Raw genomic sequence first — 20,511 nt, forward strand, 5'->3', positions numbered from 1 at the left:
CCGACTTGTGCTTCGTAAATCGAATCATGGATGGGCATGCGTTGCAATCTTAAGCTTAAGCATGCCCTCTATTTTGAAATAATAACCTTTAAACGTTAATGCTCACAAGATATAAACTTTAGAAAATCTAAAAAATAGAAAATACATCTAATAGAAGACATGATATATTACGTTAGAAAAATACTATAAGATTCTTTTCATCATTATTTTCATGCAATTTTGTATTTCTAAGATTGATTTGGAATTAGATAATCCTAACCTGTATAACTATGAAAAACTTTCAATAACTTTTATTTATAATATTTTTAAATAGGATTGACTTATTAGATATACACTCACACTATGATTTGTTGGACTACTTGTGCTTAGAAGTCCTGCTAGTAACGTCTAATCTTTTCACAGAATCACATCATTCGTGACCTCCGCGTCGTCCCCCCGGGCGGCACCTCAGCCGCGCCACCGCCGGGGCTCCCCCAACCCTGCCAGCTCCCTTGCCGCTGCCTCTGGCCGGAAGTCCGGCAACCGCGAGGAAGGTGACGGCAGGGCTTTCCTCCCCGGATCCCTCGCGCCCAGAGCATCTGCATCAATCTGCAGCGGTGTGCTCCGGGCTACTTCGGCAGCTTGGCCGACGCCGGCACTGAGGCGTCGTTTCGGCGCGAGCATGGCCGGATCTGGGGCTTAATCTGATCGTTTCCCGACCGGATCTGGCACGACGCAGCTCTAGCGGCGCGGTGGCCATCCGGCTTGGTGGTTTGGGGGTGGTGAAGCGCGATGCCGTCAGGGCTCCGGCGCTCGGGCCCAGTTTGAGCCGCCGCCCAGGCTAGCTGCCGGGCTGCGCCGCGCGGCCTGAGCGCCGCTAGGCAGCGGGCCTGCAGCGAGGCGGGGGTGGCGGCGCCGGGTCCTGGGCTGGTGTGGCCGGATCCGGCCTCGCCCGAGGTGCAGGTGCGTCGGCGGGATGGGGGGCTGCAGCTACGGCTCGCGGTGAAGGAGTTGCTGAGGCTCGTCGGCCCTCGGGAGGCTGACCCCTGGCATGAGCGTTTCTATGCGGCGCGTCGCTCGGGTCTGGTTGGCGACAGTCTCTTCGGTGTTCGGCCCGCTGGCGCAGGTTTGCGGATGTGTGGCTCCGGAGAGCGCAGGCAGAAATCTTAGGTTCAGCTCCGAGGAAGTCATTCCAATCAAGAAACCTGAAATCTCAACCAAAAGGGTTTAAGGAAGAAATCGATTCTTCAAAATCTGATTATTTCACTAGTTCAAGTGGAAAAGCTGGTACACCCCAGATTTGACTGCATTGAGGAAGAAATTACCCACCATGCCATCCATTACACACATAACGATTCGTTCTTTTCCTCACCTCCCTCCCATCCACCAGCCCGTCCCCCACCTCCCTCCCATCCACCAGCCACCCGCCGGCCGCGCCGCCCCAGGCCACCCCGCCCCCGGCCGCGGGGCAGGCACCCCCGCCCCGCCCCGACCGCCCCGCCCCGCCCCTGGCCGCCCCGCCCCCGGCCGCGGCGCCCCCGCCCCGCCCTGACCTCCGGCGCGGCCGCCCCGCCGCCCCGACCCCCGGCCCCGGCCCCGAGCTGCTATGCCCTCGGCAACCCGAGGAGCTCCGCCAAGATCCGCCGTCCCTCTACCCAGTGACGCCGCCGGCCGCCCCTGGTCCACCGTAGCTTGCTTGGAACGACGCCGCCAGCCGCTCCGAGGCAACAAGGAAACAAGCCACGCGTCGCCCGCCGTCCCCGCCGCCCGCCCCCAAAGCGCCGCCCGCCGGCCCTGCCGCGGCCCCCCACGCGCCGCTCGCCGCCCCCGCCGCCCGGCCCCGCCGCGCCGCCCGACGTGACCCCCGCCGCCGCCCGCCCCGGGGGAACGGGAAAAACAAAGGAGAAAAGGATAAGGAACGGGAAAAGGGAGAAGGGAAAAGGGAAAAAAAGAAAGAAAAAAAGAGGAAAGGAATACAGAGAAAAAATGAAAGAAAAAAAAATTGTTCAATTATTTTTAAAACGTGGATATATATTTTGTATAAATTATTATATATGTCAAATATTAACAAACATGAATATTTCCTTTCCAAAACGGTCATCTACATGTCCATGCGATTAATTAGTATATAAACAGCCTTATGGGATCTCAGAGGCATAACAGATATTTTTATAGAAATCCACATCTGACAGTTGTTTCAGCCAAACAGCTTTCAGCTTTCCCACAGTTGATTTCAGAATTCAGATTTTCAGAAATCCACAGCTGAACCAAACGCACTCTTAGTCTGATCTCATGCTGGCCAGCAATGGCGCAGCTTCTTGCGTCGTTTTTTCTTCACGAAGACTTTGTCGATGCGCTAACCTTTCTACATAACCGTGTTGAAGCTGGGTGTACGGGAAACTGTTCGACGGAATCCTCATTGGTATTACGCTGGCGCCCATACTGGTGACACCTTTTGATGCTACTTCCTTTCTGGAGATGATGTCAACATCTCATTATAGCTATACGCTAGGCGGAGATTCCCGTAAAGAGACTTGACAAGCAATATATAATCCGAACATTAAGTTTCTAAGCAGAAGAGAGATGTGATGGATTGATATTATATGCACATATTGTAAGGTTGAAGCGGGAACGAAGAAGAAAATTGCAGCTTAGTATTCTAGCTTTATTTTTTATTTTATAGTTTGTTTTCTTATATTTGTGAAATCCCTCATTTGAGGTTTAGAATCTAACTCTTATAATTTTTTTACTGTAGTCATTCGCATGTGAATGATCAAGATCCGAAACTTTTTTCCATAATTAACAAAAATGCGTCTTTGCTAATAGCGTACTCCGGCACAAGATAAAGGATCAAGAATTCACAGCACACTTGGTGATTAATAGCGTCAAGCAATTTACCGTACACTAGTTAACAAGAACAATCAATGAAACAACATTCAAACAGCATTCAAGCCCAATCAGTTTCTCGACCGGTCAGGATCACGAGCTAACACCGGGGTTCCATTGGCCAACCCATCGTCCCCTTCATGCTTCGCATGCATGCATGCATTGATCCAATCGACGGCGGGCGGCTCGATCAGTGTCCGACGACGACGAGCTGGTCGTCGTTGGGCACGTCGGGGTCGTTGTAGTCGTCGTCGCTGTCGGTGTCGGGCGCGCCGGTGGGCGCCTTGGCGGTGACGCTGAAGCCCTCCTCCTCCTGGTTCTCCGGGTCGTGCACGGCGCCGACGCGGCACGCCTTGTCGTTCACGGCGCCGGGCTCGCACTTGGGCTTCGTGGCGCCCGACGACACCGCCTGCGCCTGCGCCGCCGCCGGCGTCTGCGGGGACGGCGTCCCCGCGGCGTCGGCGGACAGCAGCGCGCACGCCAGCGCCAGCGCCAGCGCTGCCAGCAACCACGCGCGCACGGGCGCCGCCGCCATGGTTGGTCGTCGGTTGGTTGTTGGTCTCGCTAGCTCGCGCCGGCCCGGCAGGAGCAGGGTCACAGGTCGCCGGGTGGGAGGAACCGGGGATTCGCGACGGCGATCGATTTGGGGGGGAGTGATGGAGCAGGAGCGTTGGGAATTCATGGCGCATTAACAGGGGGATTTAAGGGGAGGTTGGCTCTGCATGGCTTAGCAGCTAACGTTCAGGAGGCACCGCGAACGAGAGCTTGCCGTTCTGTGGATGGCGGTCCTTGTTTTCAGGGAGAAAACAGATGAACGGCCTCCCGCCCCAACCTGGATTTTTTTTCCTCTTTTTCTTTTTTGAGGTCCAACCTGGTGGCTAATTTTAGTCCCAGAAAGAAAAATGCGGCTGTTTGTTTTTCCTCAACTTTCGATACAAGCATTTTTTCAAATCCGGTCTTACTAGACCCTTCAAAGAAAACCCAGGACCGGGAGAGAAAAAAAAGTGAACAGTTCGATCGACATGTTGAATGGCTCAAAATTCAGGTTGGGGTATGCCTAAGACACCTGGGTTCCATTTCAATCAGACTGCTAGCACTGCAGCTTGTAGAGTTTCTGTTTCACTGCAGGGACCCAGAGGAGGCAGAGGCTACTGCTTGCATTGCTCGGAGGGTAGTCGTCTGGCTCTGGCCCAACGCTGGCCTGACGATGTCCAAGTGGTTCTTGAAACAGATTGGGCAACGGCAGCAGGCAAGCTCCCAGGCGACGGCGCGTCAGCTACAACATCTTGAGGTCAGGAAGAATCGGCAGGGAGCAAACACACGGTGGCACATGAATTGCCCATTTAGCAATCGGCGTGAGTCAGTTGTGTCTTTTTTTTCATTCTTTTCCAGAAATCGTGAGGACTCTTACTTGTGATGACATTTCCTAAACTCTAATATAAATTTCTTGCTCCGCAAAAAGAAAACAAAAACTGGGCAAGCCATATGATGAATTTATTTCCTTTATTCTTCAGCAATGAACGAACCAGCTCGGCACGGCAGTCAGTCGTCACAGTTACTTAACGCACAGCCACGGGCACTGAACTGCCCCGGCATGACACGGCCATGCGGCTATGCCCCTGCACGTACGACTGCCCGTCCGATCGTGCGAGCTCGTGGAACGATGGCCGGCCGAAAAGGCCTCCGGCTATCCATGACTCCAAGAACCAACCGTACGGCGCGGCGGCCTGCACGTTCGTCGTCCCCTGCAGACCAACGGCCCGGCCGGCCGTCCCGTCCATCCGGCACGTACGGCCACCGGCCCGGCGACTGCAGCTTCGTTTTTCCCCGGATCAAATCAGAAGAAATGCGCGGAGGAAGCACTGCACGATCCCGGCGCCGGCCTTTCGCCGCCGGCCGCCCCCACCTAGCTTTGATCCGCGCGCATCGACGACACGGCATCCGATCCGTCCGCCGCACGCATCGCGCGCGGCGCAGTGGACCTGATGGACTAACCGCACAATCAAGGCCGCGACGGCGACGCGGAACCGACACCCACCGCCGTGTCTCCGCCCGCCGCTCTTCCCCAGCAAGCTAGCTCGCACATGCAGCCGGCGGCGCACATCATCCTATCGTCGTCGTGTTCCCCTGGAAGCCAAGCTGCTAGCCTGTCGCTGCTCATGCTCTCCGCCCACCCGCCCGCCCTTGCTCTCCCGGTCTCGGACTAGCTACTAGCTACTAGCTGGCGGTGGGGCTCTCCGACCGGCCGGTAGATGTCGTAGCCGCCGGCCGGCTCCGGGGATCCGGTCGCGATCCATGCATTGCAAACTTGGGGGTGGGCACGCACGCACGCACGCGGCGTGGATGGATGGATCGGGCAAGCAGGCCGCAAGCAATCAAGGCACGGGAGGCGCAGGAAAAGCGACGGCCGGGACTGGAGGAACGAACGGGCCGGGCACCCTGTGGGGTACATAGGTTTAGCATGTGTAAACCGTGCGCGTCCAATGCAACCTTCTTACAAAGGCACTTACCAAATCAAGAAGAGGACCCTCGTGAGACATTGCAATCAATGGCTAATCAATACATTGTGCAAGTGTAGGTCTTGAGTTAATTAGCCTAGTTAATAACCACGCCAGACCTGAGCATATATGGGCTGGGCCGAAGGAAGGTCCCGTTTTCGGATGGGTGTTTTCTTAGGCCGGTCTTGGCTTTTTTTTGAAAAACTGCTAGGAGTGCTGCCAAATCATATAAGAAGGAGAAGCAAAGGTTCATACAAACATGATAGATATTATATAAAATAAAATAGCTCTCACTCACTGAACTGAAATAACTAAACATGGAAACTAAGTACACTTGGTAATCTGAGGGCTGCTTGCCTCAAGCCAATTTTCTCCTTGATGAAAGCAACAATTTGCAGCGCGGGCAGCGACCTACCTTTAAAAATCTTCAATTTCTCTCTTTCCAAATGTTATTTGGCAGCAAGCATAATATTATTTAGGCACGGTGGAGGAGGTGAGCTAGAATCACCTCTTCGTTGAGTATTACTACATTTGTCCTAAAAAAATACAATTCTAACTTTCTACCAAGTCAATCTATCTCAATTTGGACCAAATATATATTAAAAAACTATTTATTATATTGGATAATTATAATTAAATTTATCATGAAAAACATTTTCATAATATACCTATTTAGAATTATAAAAGTTAATAATATTTTCTATAAATGTTCAAATCTAAATTGCATGTTTTTTTGGAACTGTCAGATTTATATTTCGGCAAGTCCATCTGGGGTATGTTCAGGTAGTAGATTTGTAGGTGAGGGAGATTGCAGAGCTAAGAACTTGATGGTAACACGAAGATGCGAGAATTTTAGACAGATTCGGACCGTCAAGAGCGTAACACCCTACGTTCTGTGTTCTAAATTGCATTGATTGGTTTAGGGTTTGTGGAATGTGCGGGCTAGCTGCGTTGTGCCGTCGAGGCTCAGGATGAACCGTCGAGGTTGGCCCATCCCCTAAAGGTACCATACCCTTCCTTGTATACTCTGGGGTAGGATTTACATGGCAAGTCCACTAGTAAGCTACTATACAAAAGATTTAGCCGGATTACAAATGTAGAGAATATGCCTTTCTAGTGCAGTCGGTCTGGCCCATCTGGTTGCCGGTCAGGCCCATCTGGTTGCCGGTCGGGCCCTTTGTCAGGGTACCCGAGGATCTATCTCGTCAAGCTCCTGAGCACCGAGCAGCTGAGTCGATCTTCTGCCCTGGTCGTCAGGAAGCCGATTGGTGCTCATAATGGGAAGAACACCCGTTCCATCCTTTCTGACTTGTTCAATGAACCTTAATATGGAGAGTGACGCAAGTCGCACTCCATATGAAGTAGTCTCTGAGCCTCGGATTAATTAGAATAATCAATTCGAGGATCAAAAGTCTTGAGTCTTCTAAGATAAATCATCTGGAGTATAGCACCAGCCCAGTGCTAAAAGCACTCGGCTTACAATATTCGTGAAGTGTAGCAGTAGTTGGTGCCCGAGTTCTTTCTCGTGCCCAGCCCCCAAGTGTGGGAGCCAGACGAGTCGCGCGAGGTACGTCGAGTTGTTTCCTGCGCCCAGCCCTGAGCGCGGGCGCCAGACGAGTCACCGAAGGCACGCCGAGTGCCCTATCGCGCCCAGCCCTCGATCACGGGAGCCAGACGAGCTGCCGGAAGCACGCCGAGTACCTTGTCGTGCGCAGCCCCCGAGCATGGGAGCCAGACGAGCCGCTGAAGTCATGCCGAGTGCCCTGTCGCCCCTAGCCCCCGAGCATGGGAGCCAAACGAGCCGCCAGAAGCACGCCGAGTAGTTGGCACTGTAAACAACAATACAAAAATTATGCAACATAATTTTTCTGAGTAAGCACACCGACTACTTTATGTTGCACGAGATTACTGTAGGCGCATACCTAGGCACTGTAAACAACAATACAAACATTATGCAACATAATGTAAAATTATTAAACCATTGAAGGTGTTGGAATTGATCTGGTGCAACATGATTGCATATTGCTCTTGCTCTTGTTAGGTCATGTAATTTTTCTGAGTAGTTAGACTGTTATGTTTAAGCATCTGGTCCTGCACGATCTCAACTCATTCGGCTAAGAGCTGGTCATCGAACACGTGATGAGAGAGTTGCGAGGGAAGCCTAGATTTTACGGATTAAGAGCGACCGTCGGCAGAAAACATAAAGTAGTCGGTGATGTACGAGAGAAGAGAGAGCGCGCGGAGCGCACACGTAGGGCGTAGCCCGAGGGTCCGTGCAGCAGGCGGACCGTGTAAGCAGTGGCGGACATGTATGATATGGTTGGCGATAGTCACAAGGATTGGAGAATATTTAATTGATAAATATTTATTAAAGCATGATTTAGCTTGATTTTTGATCAAGTCGAAGTAGTCGTTGTGACCGAGCAGGCGGTTATCGAAGTAGTCGGCGTGACTGAGTCGGAGTGGTTGCTGTGGCCGAGTAGGCGGCGGGCTCCGCGCGATGTCGCTTGGCGAAATCGTTGTGTGGTGCGAGGCACGAGCGAGGCGAAGTCTTGTGTTGCGACGCCGAGAGCCGAGGGCCCCTTGCTTGCTTCCCGTGGTGGATATGTACGTAGCAGCACGTACAGAACTTGAATGCCATCTCCTTTCTTGCTTTCAGTACGGACGAATAGGAATCCCTCCGTAAAATAGGCACGAGTACGCTCGCAGCGTGGATCGTGGAGGCACCGCATTGTAGATTTTGAACCGGAAAATAAATCAATCTGTGATTACGAAATCTAGGAACACATTGATTTGAGGGGATGTTAGGAATGACACCCGATTATTGATGATTACTGCCATCAAACTCGGTGTAAGAACTCTAAAAATCTCCTACCTGGCGCGCCAACTGTCGGATTTGTACTCCGGTAAGTCCACCTGAGGTATTGCTCAGGTAGTAGATTTGTAGACGAGGGAGATCGTAGAGCTAAGAACTCGATGGTAATACGAAGACGCAAGGATTTTAGACAGATTCGGACCGCCGAGAACGTAACATCCTACCTCCGCTATTCTGGATTGCATTTATTGGTTTAGGGTTCGTGGAATATGCGGGCTAGCTGCGTTGTGCCGTTGATGTTCACGATGAACCGTCGAGGCTAACCCATCCCCTAAGAGTACCTCTACCCCTCCTTATATACTCTTAGGGTAGAATTTACATGGCAAATCTCCTAATCGGATTACAACCATAGAGAATAAACCTTCCTTGTATTGTCGGCCTGGTCTATCACGTTGCCGGTCGGACCCTTTGTCAGGGTACCCGGCGTCTACGTCCATCAAGAACCAAATCAAAGTAGTAGACAAATAACATCTGATCTCTAGCATGTGAGAAATAATATGGCACCAGCTCGTCTTCCCCGTGCCGCTCTCCTCTATCGTATAGCTATGTGTCCTTTGTTCCCAAATTAAGTGCTGACGCAATGGAATTCTAGAAACTTGCGAATTCTTATGCCCACGATTTACACGCGTGAGTGTTTTTGGCGGTTAATGTTTATATGTAAGGTGGAGGAGGTGAGCTAGTATCACCTCTTCCTTAAGTATTGCTACCTATGTTCCAAATTTTTTTATAATTCTAGCTTTCTACCAAATCAGTCTATCCGATCAATTTTGACTAAATATGTAAAAAAATAATATTATTTATGATATCAAATAATTATAGTTATATTTACCATGAAATATATTTTCATTATCTACCTATTTATACTTATAAAAGTTAATAATGTTTTCTATAAATTTAGTCAAATTTAAGAAAGTTTAACTCAATTCAAATCTAAAATTGCATTTTTTTTGGACTAAGGTAGTATAATGATACAAATAACATTTAATCCCTAGCATGTGAGCATAATATGGCACCAGGTCGTCTTCCCCATGCCGCTCTCCTCTATCGTTATAGCTACTTGTCCTTTGTTCACAAGTTAAGTGTTAGTGGAATTCTAGAAACTTTTGAATTCTTATGCTCACGATTTACACTCGTGGGTGTTTTCGGTAATTAATATTTATATGTAGCCATGTGTTAGGATGTGGACTTGCGGGTACACTCATAAGTGTGAGATCATGCGTAATTGAAGAGGCAAAAAGAAAAAAAAAACTTCACATTTCCCACTTTTTGGGTGTCTCCCATGAGCGAAGGTTTCACCATCCAACAAAAGTGTGAGATCATGCGTCGCTTGACGCAGCTTTGAAAGCCCCCCCTCCGTCAGTTAACGCGCCACACGCTATGCTGCGTACGGGCTCGTCTGCCGCCGGTCGGACGGGGACCCCACCGCCGCCTCGTGGCCGGCCTCTATTTAATGGCCACCACCACCGGACAGCGCCCGCAGGCCGCAGCCGCAGAGCACAGCCGCGCGAGCAGACCGGACGTCCGCGCACCCCGAGCAGGACGGCCACCTCACCTCCACCCGGAATGGCGTCGCCGCCCGGCCACCGCCGGGCCAGCGCACCGCGTCAGGCGGCGGCGGCGCTCCTGCTCGCCCTGTCCTGCTGCTGCTGCTTCCGCGGCGCGAGGCCGGCGCCGCCGAGGGTGCCGGCGGTGATCGTGTTCGGGGACTCGACGGTGGACACGGGCAACAACAACGCGATCGGCACGATCCTCAAGAGCAACTTCGCGCCGTACGGGCGCGACATGGCCGGCGGCCCCCGGCCCACGGGGCGGTTCTGCAACGGGCGCCTGCCGCCGGACTTCATCTCCGAGGCGCTCGGCCTGCCGCCGCTGGTCCCGGCCTACCTCGACCCCGCCTACGGCATCCAGGACTTCGCCCGCGGCGTCTGCTTCGCCTCCGCCGGCACCGGGCTCGACAACAAGACCGCCGGCGTCCTGGTACGCGACCTAACCATCAGACAACCACCTCGCCCCGCCGCGTAACCACCCAGAAATCCCACGCAATGTGAGCTCCGATCCTCCATGATCCTTGCGCTCTGCACATCTCTGACTGACTGAACACGGCAAATTGTTTTGGGGCACGGCCAAGACGGCAGGAAAAGGCTGCCGGGGAGAAGATTCCGTGCGCCATGCAGGGCTCCAAACGGCAGCCGACCAGCCGAGCGGTTAGATTTCCCTTTCGCCATGTCTGATCGGGTTGGGGACGAAGAGATGATGGCAGCGGGGGAGTCTGCAGTGGTCTTGCAGCTCCCGGAATTGATGAAGGCCCTGCTGGGCCACACTCCCACGAACTGCAAGTTTCAGCCTCCATCTTTTCCTCTCGAGAGACTTGAGCATTCCAAACCTGGATTAGACGGGTACGGATTAGATTAGGGTTCGGAGAGTTAGCGAGTTACCCAATCGATCAGTCTCTGACGGTCCCTGTCAGTCCAATCTCCTACGCGTTTTAGCGCTACGGGGTTTGCGGAGACGTGAAGCGTCCTCTGGTTTTCTTTCTTGGTTTTCTTCCTCCTCGGCAACCAACTGCAGAGGCATTAAAACCCCCCGCATTTAGTGCGTCGAATGGTTGCGGGGCAGTGCTTTCAAGCTGCGATCCGTCACTGAACTCCAGTGTGTTTAAAGAGCCAGCAGAAGGGTTGGTCAGCAGCCAACCTGTGGCGGCCAGCAAAGTGCTACAGTGGCCAGTGTATTCTGTTCGTTCCTTTGTTCTCGGTCACCTCTGAAATTCTGCATTTGAAAAACTTCTTTCTTTTTATTTAATAAAATCTTCTTCTTTGGAGACGGAATTTCTCCCACAATCTAAGTAATAATAATTTGGGAGGTCAGGTTCTAAGGATGCATCCTCCAATCCCCAAGTTTAGAAGATGGGCAGATGAGGAAGGACGGATTGTCAAACCACTTTGACTTTATCAAAGGTAGCAACCCTGATGAGGCCTTTATTCGGTAACATGTGGATTTATTCCGGGTCTCATAGGTATAATAAGAGATTCAAGATAGGTACAACAAAAGATCGGGATTTATTCCGGGTAAGTAATTAATTGCAACAAAATTGACTTTATCAAAGGTACAATAAGAGACCGGTAATCAATCCATAAGTCGAGAGGTGTGGAATCAATCACGATCTCTTATTGTGCCTATTATAAGTCTATTTTGTTACAATTAGTTCCTGGCCCAGAATAAATCCTGATATCTTGTTATACCTATCATGAATCTTTTGTTGTGCCCATCGTTCCTGGCCCGGAATAAATCCATGCGTAACCGAACAAGATCTAAGATAGATGCCATGCCTTCTAACATGAACAGGGTTGGCTTGGCTTAAACTTATGAGAGGATCGGCACATTGACGCGTCGTAGCCAGGATCCACCGTTCGCCCTAGCCAGGATCCGCCGCTCGCTACCTTGAGGCTACCTCCGCTGCCCCGCCTGGCGCTTGCATCACTGGAAGTGGAGCAGCCAAGGATCATGAGACACCTCTTGAGTGGGGACCACGCCTTGGAGAGCCTTGCGCCAGAGCACCTCCCACCTGTCGCGGTGTCGCTGTTGGTCGACCCGTTGTGGGCCTCCCCCGAGCCGCTCGTGCTGCCGAACCTCGTGCGCCGCCTCCACCGCCGCTGCCTGCTCCACTTCCTCCACTTCTTCCCGCGCGTGTTCCACCTCCACGCCCCGCTTCCGCTCTCCCTCCCGCTGACCCCCACCTCCGCGGACGTTCGTGATGTCGCCAACTCTCCCTCCGACGAGGCGCGTACACTTCACCGCCTGTTGGTGATCTGGATTCCGCGGGAACAAGTGGCGTCGACGGAGAGCAGGAGCAGCGCCTGAGGGGAGGGGCGACGGACGTAGGCGGAGAGGGAGAAAGGGTGGGGAGGCGACGGCGGGGCGGGAGAGGGTAAAGAGGGAGAGAGAGGGCGGCGGCGAGGAGCGGGAGCGAGAGGGAGAGGGTGCCGGGGAGCCGGGGGAGGAGAGTGAGGGGACTAGGGTTCGGGGCTGCGGGAAGGGGTAAACGAAAAAGTGTCTCCGGGCGTTTTTGCAAACACGACAGGATTATCGAATTTCTCCTTCTTTATATCGAAATAAACATTAGTTTGAGGGCCTGCGTGAAAAATGTACGAATATGGTACTGTGCGGTCTAGCCGAGCTGGATTTAGTTGTGATTTTAAAAAAAACGGAGGGTATTTTTTGGAAAATTGCCAAATGCCAGGCTGAACGACACGCGTCCCTTTTGCCCGTGAAGCGCGAAGGGGAGGGCAAAGGGCATTAGATTTTAATCAAGCTGATACGGACAAGATTGCCCTTGCAAAATTGCTTGTTTCTCTGAAATGAGTCTTCTTCCTTTCATTAACTTGTACTGACATATAATCACGTGCTCTATTAATCAGCTACAGCTAGCAGCCTACTTTAGTACACTGTTTGCTAAAGTTGCACATGGTGGGGCGTTTGACAGTTTGTTATGGTGTTCCCTGTGGAAGGAATTGCACACAGTTATCTCGTTGATTGCTCCCCAACCATTTCGGGGACAAAGATCCCTCCTTGGCCACGAGCCCACAAAGAACTAGCGCGCGAATTGAATGGGTGAACGTACGTGCCCTGTTTCCTGAACCCTGAGCGAGCGTCGTTGGGGGCATTCAAACCCTGAATCTGAATGTAGCCATCTACCGAGAAGCAGGACGATCGCCACACTGTGGCATGCACTGTGTGCGTGCAGATCACGATCCCAGATTCAGAGATTCTGTTCATGTTCGTAATTCAATTTGATTCTCCTCCATTCCTCAATCTGACCTGAGAAACGCACGATCGCGGGTGAAGTCAGTGATCCCGCTGTGGAAGGAGGTGGAGTACTTCAAGGAGTACCAGCGGCGGCTGCGGCGGCACGCCGGGCGCGCGCGGGCGCGGCGCATCGTCTCCGACGCGCTCTACGTCGTCAGCATCGGCACCAACGACTTCCTGGAGAACTACTTCCTGTTCGTGACCGGCCGGTTCGCGGAGTTCACGGTGGCGGGGTTCGAGGACTTCCTGGTGGCGCAGGCGGAGCGGTTCCTCGCCGAGATCCACCGGCTGGGCGCGCGGCGGGTCACTTTCGCCGGACTCAGCCCCATCGGGTGCCTGCCCCTGGAGCGCACCCTCAACGCGCTCCGCGGCGGCTGCGTCGAGGAGTACAACCAGGTGGCCCGGGACTACAACGCCAAGCTGCTCGCCATGCTCCGCCGCCTCGCCGCGTCGCGCCCGGCGCTCAAGGTCGCCTACATCAACGTGTACCAGAACATGCTCGACCTCATCACCGACCCGTCCACGCTGGGTGAGCCTATAGAAACTTCTGCGATTCCATACGAGCTTCACAGGAATTTTCATGGGGGATTTTTGTTTGGAATTCTGACGACCGGTCGGCAGGGCTGGAGAACGTGGAGGAGGGGTGCTGCGCGACGGGGAAGGTGGAGATGTCCTACCTGTGCAACGACAAGAGCCCCCTGACGTGCGAGGACGCCGGCAAGTACTTCTTCTGGGACTCGTTCCACCCCACCGAGAAGGTGAACCAGTTCTTCGCCAAGAAGACGCTGGACCTGTGCTACGAGCAGCTCTTCTGACGCACAGATGCAGTACAATTTAGTACATAGGGTTGGTCAAGAATGCACTCTGTGCATCGATGCTGTCGATTGTATTCTTTGGGTTTAAATGAGCAGAAAGATAAAAATTTACACATTGGATCGAGTTACATTTGGTTCCGGACGTCTTTTTATGCCAATTTGTGACAGATAGGTAGATGTGTATGCTACTAGTTCCTAGTCTCTGGATCAGGCAAGACAGACTAAGCATGCAGAGACAATAAGCAGCAGCAGCAGCAGCAGTTCAGGTTCAGTTATAGTAGGAGCGATGACGGGTCACGCGTGCACCGGTATGGACAAGTTGTTGGCGATGCAGCCCATCCTGAAGATCTTGGCGAAGGAGCGCCAGAGCCTGAGCTCCTGGTGCACCATCACCGGCATCCCCTCCTTCACGCAGTGGTCGTACTTCTCCAGCACCGACACGATGTAGCTGAACTCCGGCCGCCGCGCCGGGTTCGCCGACCAGCACTTCTTGATCAGGTTGTTCAGCACCGGCGGGCACGAGGTTGACAGCGGCGGGCGCAGGTTCTGGCAGGCACCACCAGTCAGGATCAAATTCAGTTTCTTTTTTTTTCTCTTCTTTGATTTGAAAGACGCAAACAAATTCAGGTTCTGGCGATCGAGTAATCAGCAGGGATTCAGAGAGACAGGTGATTCACCTTCTCGCATGCGGCGTAGGCGGCCTGCACGGGCGTCATGCCCTGGAACGGGAGCAGGCAGGTGGTGAGCTCCCAGAGCACGATGCCGAAGCTGTACACGTCCACCTTGCGCGTGTAGGGCTTCTCCTTGGTCATCTCCGGCGCCATCCACCGGTAGGTGCCCTTGTTCCCCTTGGTGGCCTGGCACTTGCTCTCCAGGCAGGAGGTCCCGAAGTCGGCGACCTTGACGCGCATCTCGTCGTTGAGCAGCAGGTTCTGGGACTTGAGGTCCCGGTGGATCACCCCCTGCGCGTGCAGGTACTCCATGCCCCGCGAGATGTCCAGCGCCAGCTTCAGGATCGTCTCCGGCGACAGCGAGTAGGGGTCCTTCTTGTTCAGGTACATCCGCAGCGTCCCCTGCGGCATGTACTCCGTGATGATGCAGTACACCGGCGGCTTCTTGCACGCCGCGATGAACTGCACGCACGAGAGATCAAATCAGCATGAGATTGAATAGGAGCAAGAGGAGCGAAAGCAAGCAGCGATCGAGTTAAGAAGATGGATCGGGGGGGTGACCTGCACAATGTTGGGGTGGTAGAGGCGGGAGAGGAAGGCGACCTCGGAGTTGAACTGGTCCTCGAGCACGGCGCGGCGGGCCTCGTCGCGCTCCGGGATGCGCACCATCTTCACGGCGACGGCGCGCTGCCTGTAGATGCCCCGGTAGATGCGGCTGTTGGCGCCGGACGCAAACTTGTTGCCGATGAAGAGCTGCGAGAGGTCGGCCATCCACTCCTCGCGCCGGCCGCTGTCCCGGGAGCCCTCGCCGCCGGGGCCCATGACCGTGTCCAGCAGCATCGACCACGACTCCATGCTGTCCCACCGCTTCTTCTCCATGTCGTCCGCCTCCGACGGCCAGGGGCTCTTCCCGCCCCCCGACGTCGACGGGGACGCCGCGAACAGGCCCGCCGCGAACGGCAGCGACGGCCGCCGCGGGGACGCCCCCGCCGTCTGCTCCGCCGCGTCCCTGCCGCCGCCGCCCGCGCGCGGCAGCCGGAAGCACGAAAGCATGCGGGGCGCCAGGATCAAGAGTCGCACGGCGGCGCACACCGCATGCCGGCGCGGGCACCAGTGCCACTACCACCACCACGACGGACCGACACGCCGGACCACGGCAGTGCCACGGCCACGAGCATTGCTCGCCGCAACACCACCGCCGCCGCCGCTGCCGCGCTCGGATGCTTGCTTACGAGTCACGACTCGAACACTCGGCCCAAACCAAAGCAAAGTATCTTCACCAGTCACCTCGCATCAAGCTAACCGAAGATCCCAAGCTCTCACGCCCATGCAGCGGCGCCCCGGCCGGCAAGCCCAGATGCCTACTCGACCCAATTCGCAACGACGCAGACGCTAGCAGCTACCCTATGCGGACCATGCCCGCGTGCCACGGACCCCAGCTTGGTGCTAGCTAGCTTCCTGGAGCCGAGCTAGGACGACACAATTGGCCGGCACGGGAGGCGGAGGAAAGGCGCAGGCGCAGGCGCAGCGGCGAGAACGAAGGAGACGCTCCTCTCTTCTTCCTCCTCCTCCTCTCAGGCAGGCACCCTCGAGAAGCCCTGGCTGGTGCTGTTGACTCCAGAGAGATAAGCCGGGAAAGAGTAAAGGTGCTCAAGGATGTCTCGTGAAGATGCAGTTCAGAAAAGGCCGCACCTTTTCTCTCGCAGCTCGCACCACCTAGATCGGGTGCTCCGTTTCTGATCACATCGCCCTCAGCTAGGGATATCTACAACGAGCGAGAAAAAGCGCCGGGAAAAAGGTATATCTGCGACGGAAAAGGGGAGGAAAAAGCTTGGGGGGTGACCATGACCTGCGGCGAGACGCTAAGCGTAAAACGCGCCGGGGAAAAGGGTGGTGGCGAGAGGCACGGCGAGCGGGGAGGGCGCCGGCGCCTCCCGACGTAGCAGCGGTCTGCGCTCTCGTCGGTCGGCGTGGAGGGGCGTTCTGTGGCAACTGGCAAGGACGGCGCGCCGATTGGTATGGCATCAGCGAATGCGTCATATCTTCCTTTGCCGGGGAGGGAGCCGTTTCTGGTGAAGGGGAGGGAGAAGGGGAAGGTGGAGGCGAAGCATTTCGTGGTGGGCCAGTTTCGAGACTCGGGTGTAGCCCACTGTGGGTGGCCCAATACAGTGATGTGTATATAGTATAGTAGGCCGATGGTTGTATTTTGTACCCTGACATTTGGCCCAATAAATTAGTCAAGCTTTATTTTGGCATCGATTCTTTGCATTGAATTCCGTTTGGAAAAAAAAATTCTGTGGCCTCCAGTGGGAAACATGGTCACCTAGTAGCATCACCAATCTCATCTCAAAAGATCTAAAGTTGGTGACATTATTGAGTTTTCATTGGGCCACGTTACCTAGCCTATTTTCTCGATCTCGAGCAATGCGAATTCCAGCCGTCCATAGCGAGTGTTAGAGTTTCACGACTCTTCTCTGAGCTCATCGATTTTCCGGTCGTTTCTCCGTTCGCGTCGTGTACTCTCATGCGCTAACGCCATCGCTAGTCCCCACGGTCACGACCGCCGTTGAGCTCGGAGTTGCCGGTGCGGGTGCTCCACCACAACTAGAATCAAATCGGCCATGTCGTCTACCTGCCGCAACAGTGTCCTGCTCAGAGAGCCCTCCGCCGCTAACGCCGCGTGGCCATTCATGGCGACCTTGTCCAGTCGCCCACCTCCTAGCCCCATGCACCATTCCGACGTCTCTGCCTCTGCCTCGCTCAAACACGACGCCGGCAGTATTAAGACCGCTGGCCGTCTCATCGATGATGCGCTCAGCTGTTCGGCCGATGCCGAAGCCCCGCTCTTCTGCCCCTCACGGCCATCATCGTTGGCTACTCCATCCAACACGTGGCGAGCGACGGTCGAGGAGAAGATAAATGTGCAATGGGATCACAGCCATGGCTTATCAGGCCATAGGAAATATGGTGATTGACTATGATTTGTGAATTTAGAGGTAAGTTGAAACTAAGAAATTTTAGTTTAATTGAATCTTCATGGGTTCTTGATTTGTTTAGAGATAAAACTGCAGATACAGAGACTGATATGGAACAAATTGGAGCTCAGGAGGCCAAAGAGCAAGAACAAAATTACAGTAGATGGAGCTCCAACTGTTTTAAACCAAAAACGATGGTTGCTTGTATTGTATGTGCCTATGCCTGCACCTGCGCTTGCCACCTGCTCGACGGAATGCCAACCCAGAGATGAGCCCCAACTTCAGTCGCTCAATGATCCAAAAGCTGGAACTGTCAAAATTTTCCGTGTTGCCACAATCATCTTGTCAGGAGAACGGGAACGTGGTGATAACCCTATGGTCATATATGTTGTGCTGAAGGAACACGTTAAGAGTATTTTGCTCCAGAAACAATGCAGGTAGCTCCATCCAATTGACTCTACTTTTCTCAAATTGATTTAAAGAATCAAGTATCCCATGATTTGTAAGGAACTAGAAACTAAATTCTGCTTTCATATTACGGAAAATCGTGTAAACTTGTTGCTTTGTTTGAACCCATCCGATATTGACTCTTTTTATTGTGGAACAACTGGATTACTCATTTGTTTTCTATGGTTACCTTTCAATGAGAATCGAGTGATCTCATTTATTTTTTTCTTCTTGTACCCAATGGCAAACTGTAAATAGCTTCTTTCCTTATGCCAATATAGAAGATTAAACATATCTTATGATTTCTATAAGAATGAGAGATATATGATTTCACCTAACTACGTAAAGCAAATTTTGCTATTGTAATAAGATTCCAGTGTGCATATATATCTGCTATCTATTTATTTCGTCATCGATATTATTCATGTGAACTGCAATATTCAAATTTTTGTCATCTCAGTTGCTCTTTAATGTTTTGGTGCATATTTTTTTTGCTAATTGGTATAAATCATGTGATATGCTTTGTTTTGGTTTCATTTCCTATAACTCCAAAGGTTCAAATTTCTCAAAACCACATGAAAAAAATAGATGACTTTCTAAGCAGGTAAACCGGCCAATGTTACAAAAGGGCCCGGTAAAAGCCGCGCTAGCATTTCTAGTATTCTCTGAAAAAGAGCATCAGTGGCCATAGTATTTGTATAGGTGGACAATATGAAATAAGGGTGAAATGGCATATCTCTCACCACTGTCAAATTTAATTAGTAGGCCGCATTAGAGTGAAAGATGGTAACACCATGTTGCCTCTATCGGCCCACTTTGATCAAATCAGCTACTCAAAAGGGGTTGCCAAGCCCCCACCACTATTCCACGCTTTTATTTCAAGCACCTTTGCTAGTATACATGGATCTCGACGTCTAGGTCTCTCATCGCCACCATGGTAGAGGAAGTGGAGGAGTTCACCATTTGCTGGTGACCCCGGTCTTCAAGCGGGGTACCTTTGTCTGCCATTTGGAAAGGATCCGTCGAACAAGCTTTAATGGATTTAATATTTTTGAATTTCATAGTTTGATTTAGGGCTGGAAAAATTGCTCGTGGCTATTAGCTCACTCGACTCGCAGCCGGCTCGGCTCAGCTCGATCCAATTCCTAACGAGCCGAGCACAACTTTGTGCTCGTTAGTATAACGAGCGAGTTTGAGCCAGCTTAAAAGCCAAACGAGCTACGCGTACAACATAATTTCTACCTACGTTACATATCGTCTAAAAGCCAAGACTTAGTATTTTCTTTGTGCTTTTGTGCTTATCCAATGTCCATTTAATGGACTGATCAATTTATGTATCTGAGAGACCGTATTTTATAAGCTCCTTGCTTACGATAGGTTAGCTTATGGGCATATGTTATTGATTGAACATGTATGGTTGATGAATCATGAAAGTATCACTTGTAAAATTATATATGGTCTTAAAAGTATGAAAATAGAACCATATATTATTCTAATTTTTTATTTAACATCTATGAATGTATATCACCTGTATGAGTATGTCAGTGTTCGGCTCGCGAGCTGAACCAAGCCAAGCCGAGCAGACCTTTATGCTCATTAGGATAACGAGCCGAGCCAAGCCGGCTCATTATCCAGCCCTAACTTTGATTCTAACCGAAAACATGACCCGAATAAAAAGAATTTTTTCTCCTTATCTGCCTAAAAAAATCATATTCTCCGCAACCTATTCCCTCTCTCCAGGAGCCCCTCTCATTTCTCACTTTTACTCTCTTAGGACGACGAAAGGTAGGTTGTTTAATTTCTACAACCAAGCTCCTACCGATAGCGTGCCAATACCCAGCTGCACACCATGGTCCATGGGTATGCTGAAGGCTACCAGCAATGGAGCGTTAGGCGCGGATCTTCGTCGACCCACCATTCCATCACGAAGCTGAAATCGGGCAAGACGCCGGTGTGAACTCGCCGGTCCTACTTGTCACCCGGCCCCGTCCGATCCGGTGCTGCGGCGGCCCCGCGAGTCACCTGTGATCCCCGAAAACGACAAAACGTCCCGCAACGGCGTCACGGGACCGGCCGCACGCACATTCCCGTTCCAGGCCCCACCGCCCCGGCCCATCTCCGCCGTCCGCCGCGCTCGCCGGACCACGCCCCGTGCGGCCACGCGTCCGCCCCCGGCCTAACTGTCGGCAGCAGCCCGCGCCGGCTGGCCCGGCCGGACGGCGCCGGGCGGGCGCGTCCACGTGCGCCGCCGGGAGGCTTATCTGGCGGCGACACGTCCGCGCGCGGCCGGCTTTGCCGGCCACCGGTGGCGTCGCTGTCTGGCCCTCCACCACTTGGAGATCGTCCCGCATCGGGCGCGGTAATCCGGTCGATCAAGGCGTGCAATTTGTGCAAGTGCTCACGCGTCGCCGTCCCATGGCGATCACGAACGCCAGCCGGGAGGCCGGATCTTGGAACGGTGGCCACGGTTCTGCTCGGGGAGGTTAGAGACGGGTGCAGAGAAAAATTCACCTTTTTTTCGACAAGCCTACTTGTCGCGAGAGATATAAGATCGCTACGTTT

General features: G+C 52.9%; 3 protein-coding genes across 3 annotated transcripts; 1 reads left to right on the top strand and 2 right to left on the bottom strand.

The window, feature by feature from the left end:
- Positions 1 to 3,027: 3,027 nt before the first annotated feature.
- Positions 3,028 to 3,547, bottom strand: LOC112889159. Its single transcript, XM_025955650.1, has one exon. It carries the CDS (start codon positions 3,545 to 3,547, stop codon positions 3,056 to 3,058), a length of 492 nt encoding a protein of 163 aa, XP_025811435.1. The 3' UTR covers positions 3,028 to 3,055.
- A 6,254-nt stretch (positions 3,548 to 9,801) lies between these two features.
- On the top strand, positions 9,802 to 13,886 carry LOC112888482 (GDSL esterase/lipase At4g26790-like). Its single transcript, XM_025954703.1, has 3 exons — positions 9,802 to 10,215; positions 13,081 to 13,570; positions 13,663 to 13,886. The coding sequence occupies exons 1-3, from the start codon at positions 9,802 to 9,804 to the stop codon at positions 13,854 to 13,856; spliced, it is 1,098 nt and encodes a 365-aa protein (XP_025810488.1). The 3' UTR covers positions 13,857 to 13,886.
- A 2-nt stretch (positions 13,887 to 13,888) lies between these two features.
- LOC112888480 (serine/threonine-protein kinase HT1) lies at positions 13,889 to 15,700 on the bottom strand. The gene is made up of 3 exons (XM_025954702.1): positions 15,089 to 15,700; positions 14,534 to 14,989; positions 13,889 to 14,402 (listed from the first exon to the last, which is right to left on the bottom strand). Exons 1-3 carry the CDS (start codon positions 15,578 to 15,580, stop codon positions 14,151 to 14,153), a joined length of 1,200 nt encoding a protein of 399 aa, XP_025810487.1. The 5' UTR covers positions 15,581 to 15,700; the 3' UTR covers positions 13,889 to 14,150.
- Positions 15,701 to 20,511: the final 4,811 nt, after the last annotated feature.

This window comes from Panicum hallii, chromosome 4 (genome assembly GCF_002211085.1).
Source record: "Panicum hallii strain FIL2 chromosome 4, PHallii_v3.1, whole genome shotgun sequence".
Classification (NCBI taxonomy): Eukaryota; Viridiplantae; Streptophyta; class Magnoliopsida; order Poales; family Poaceae; genus Panicum; species Panicum hallii.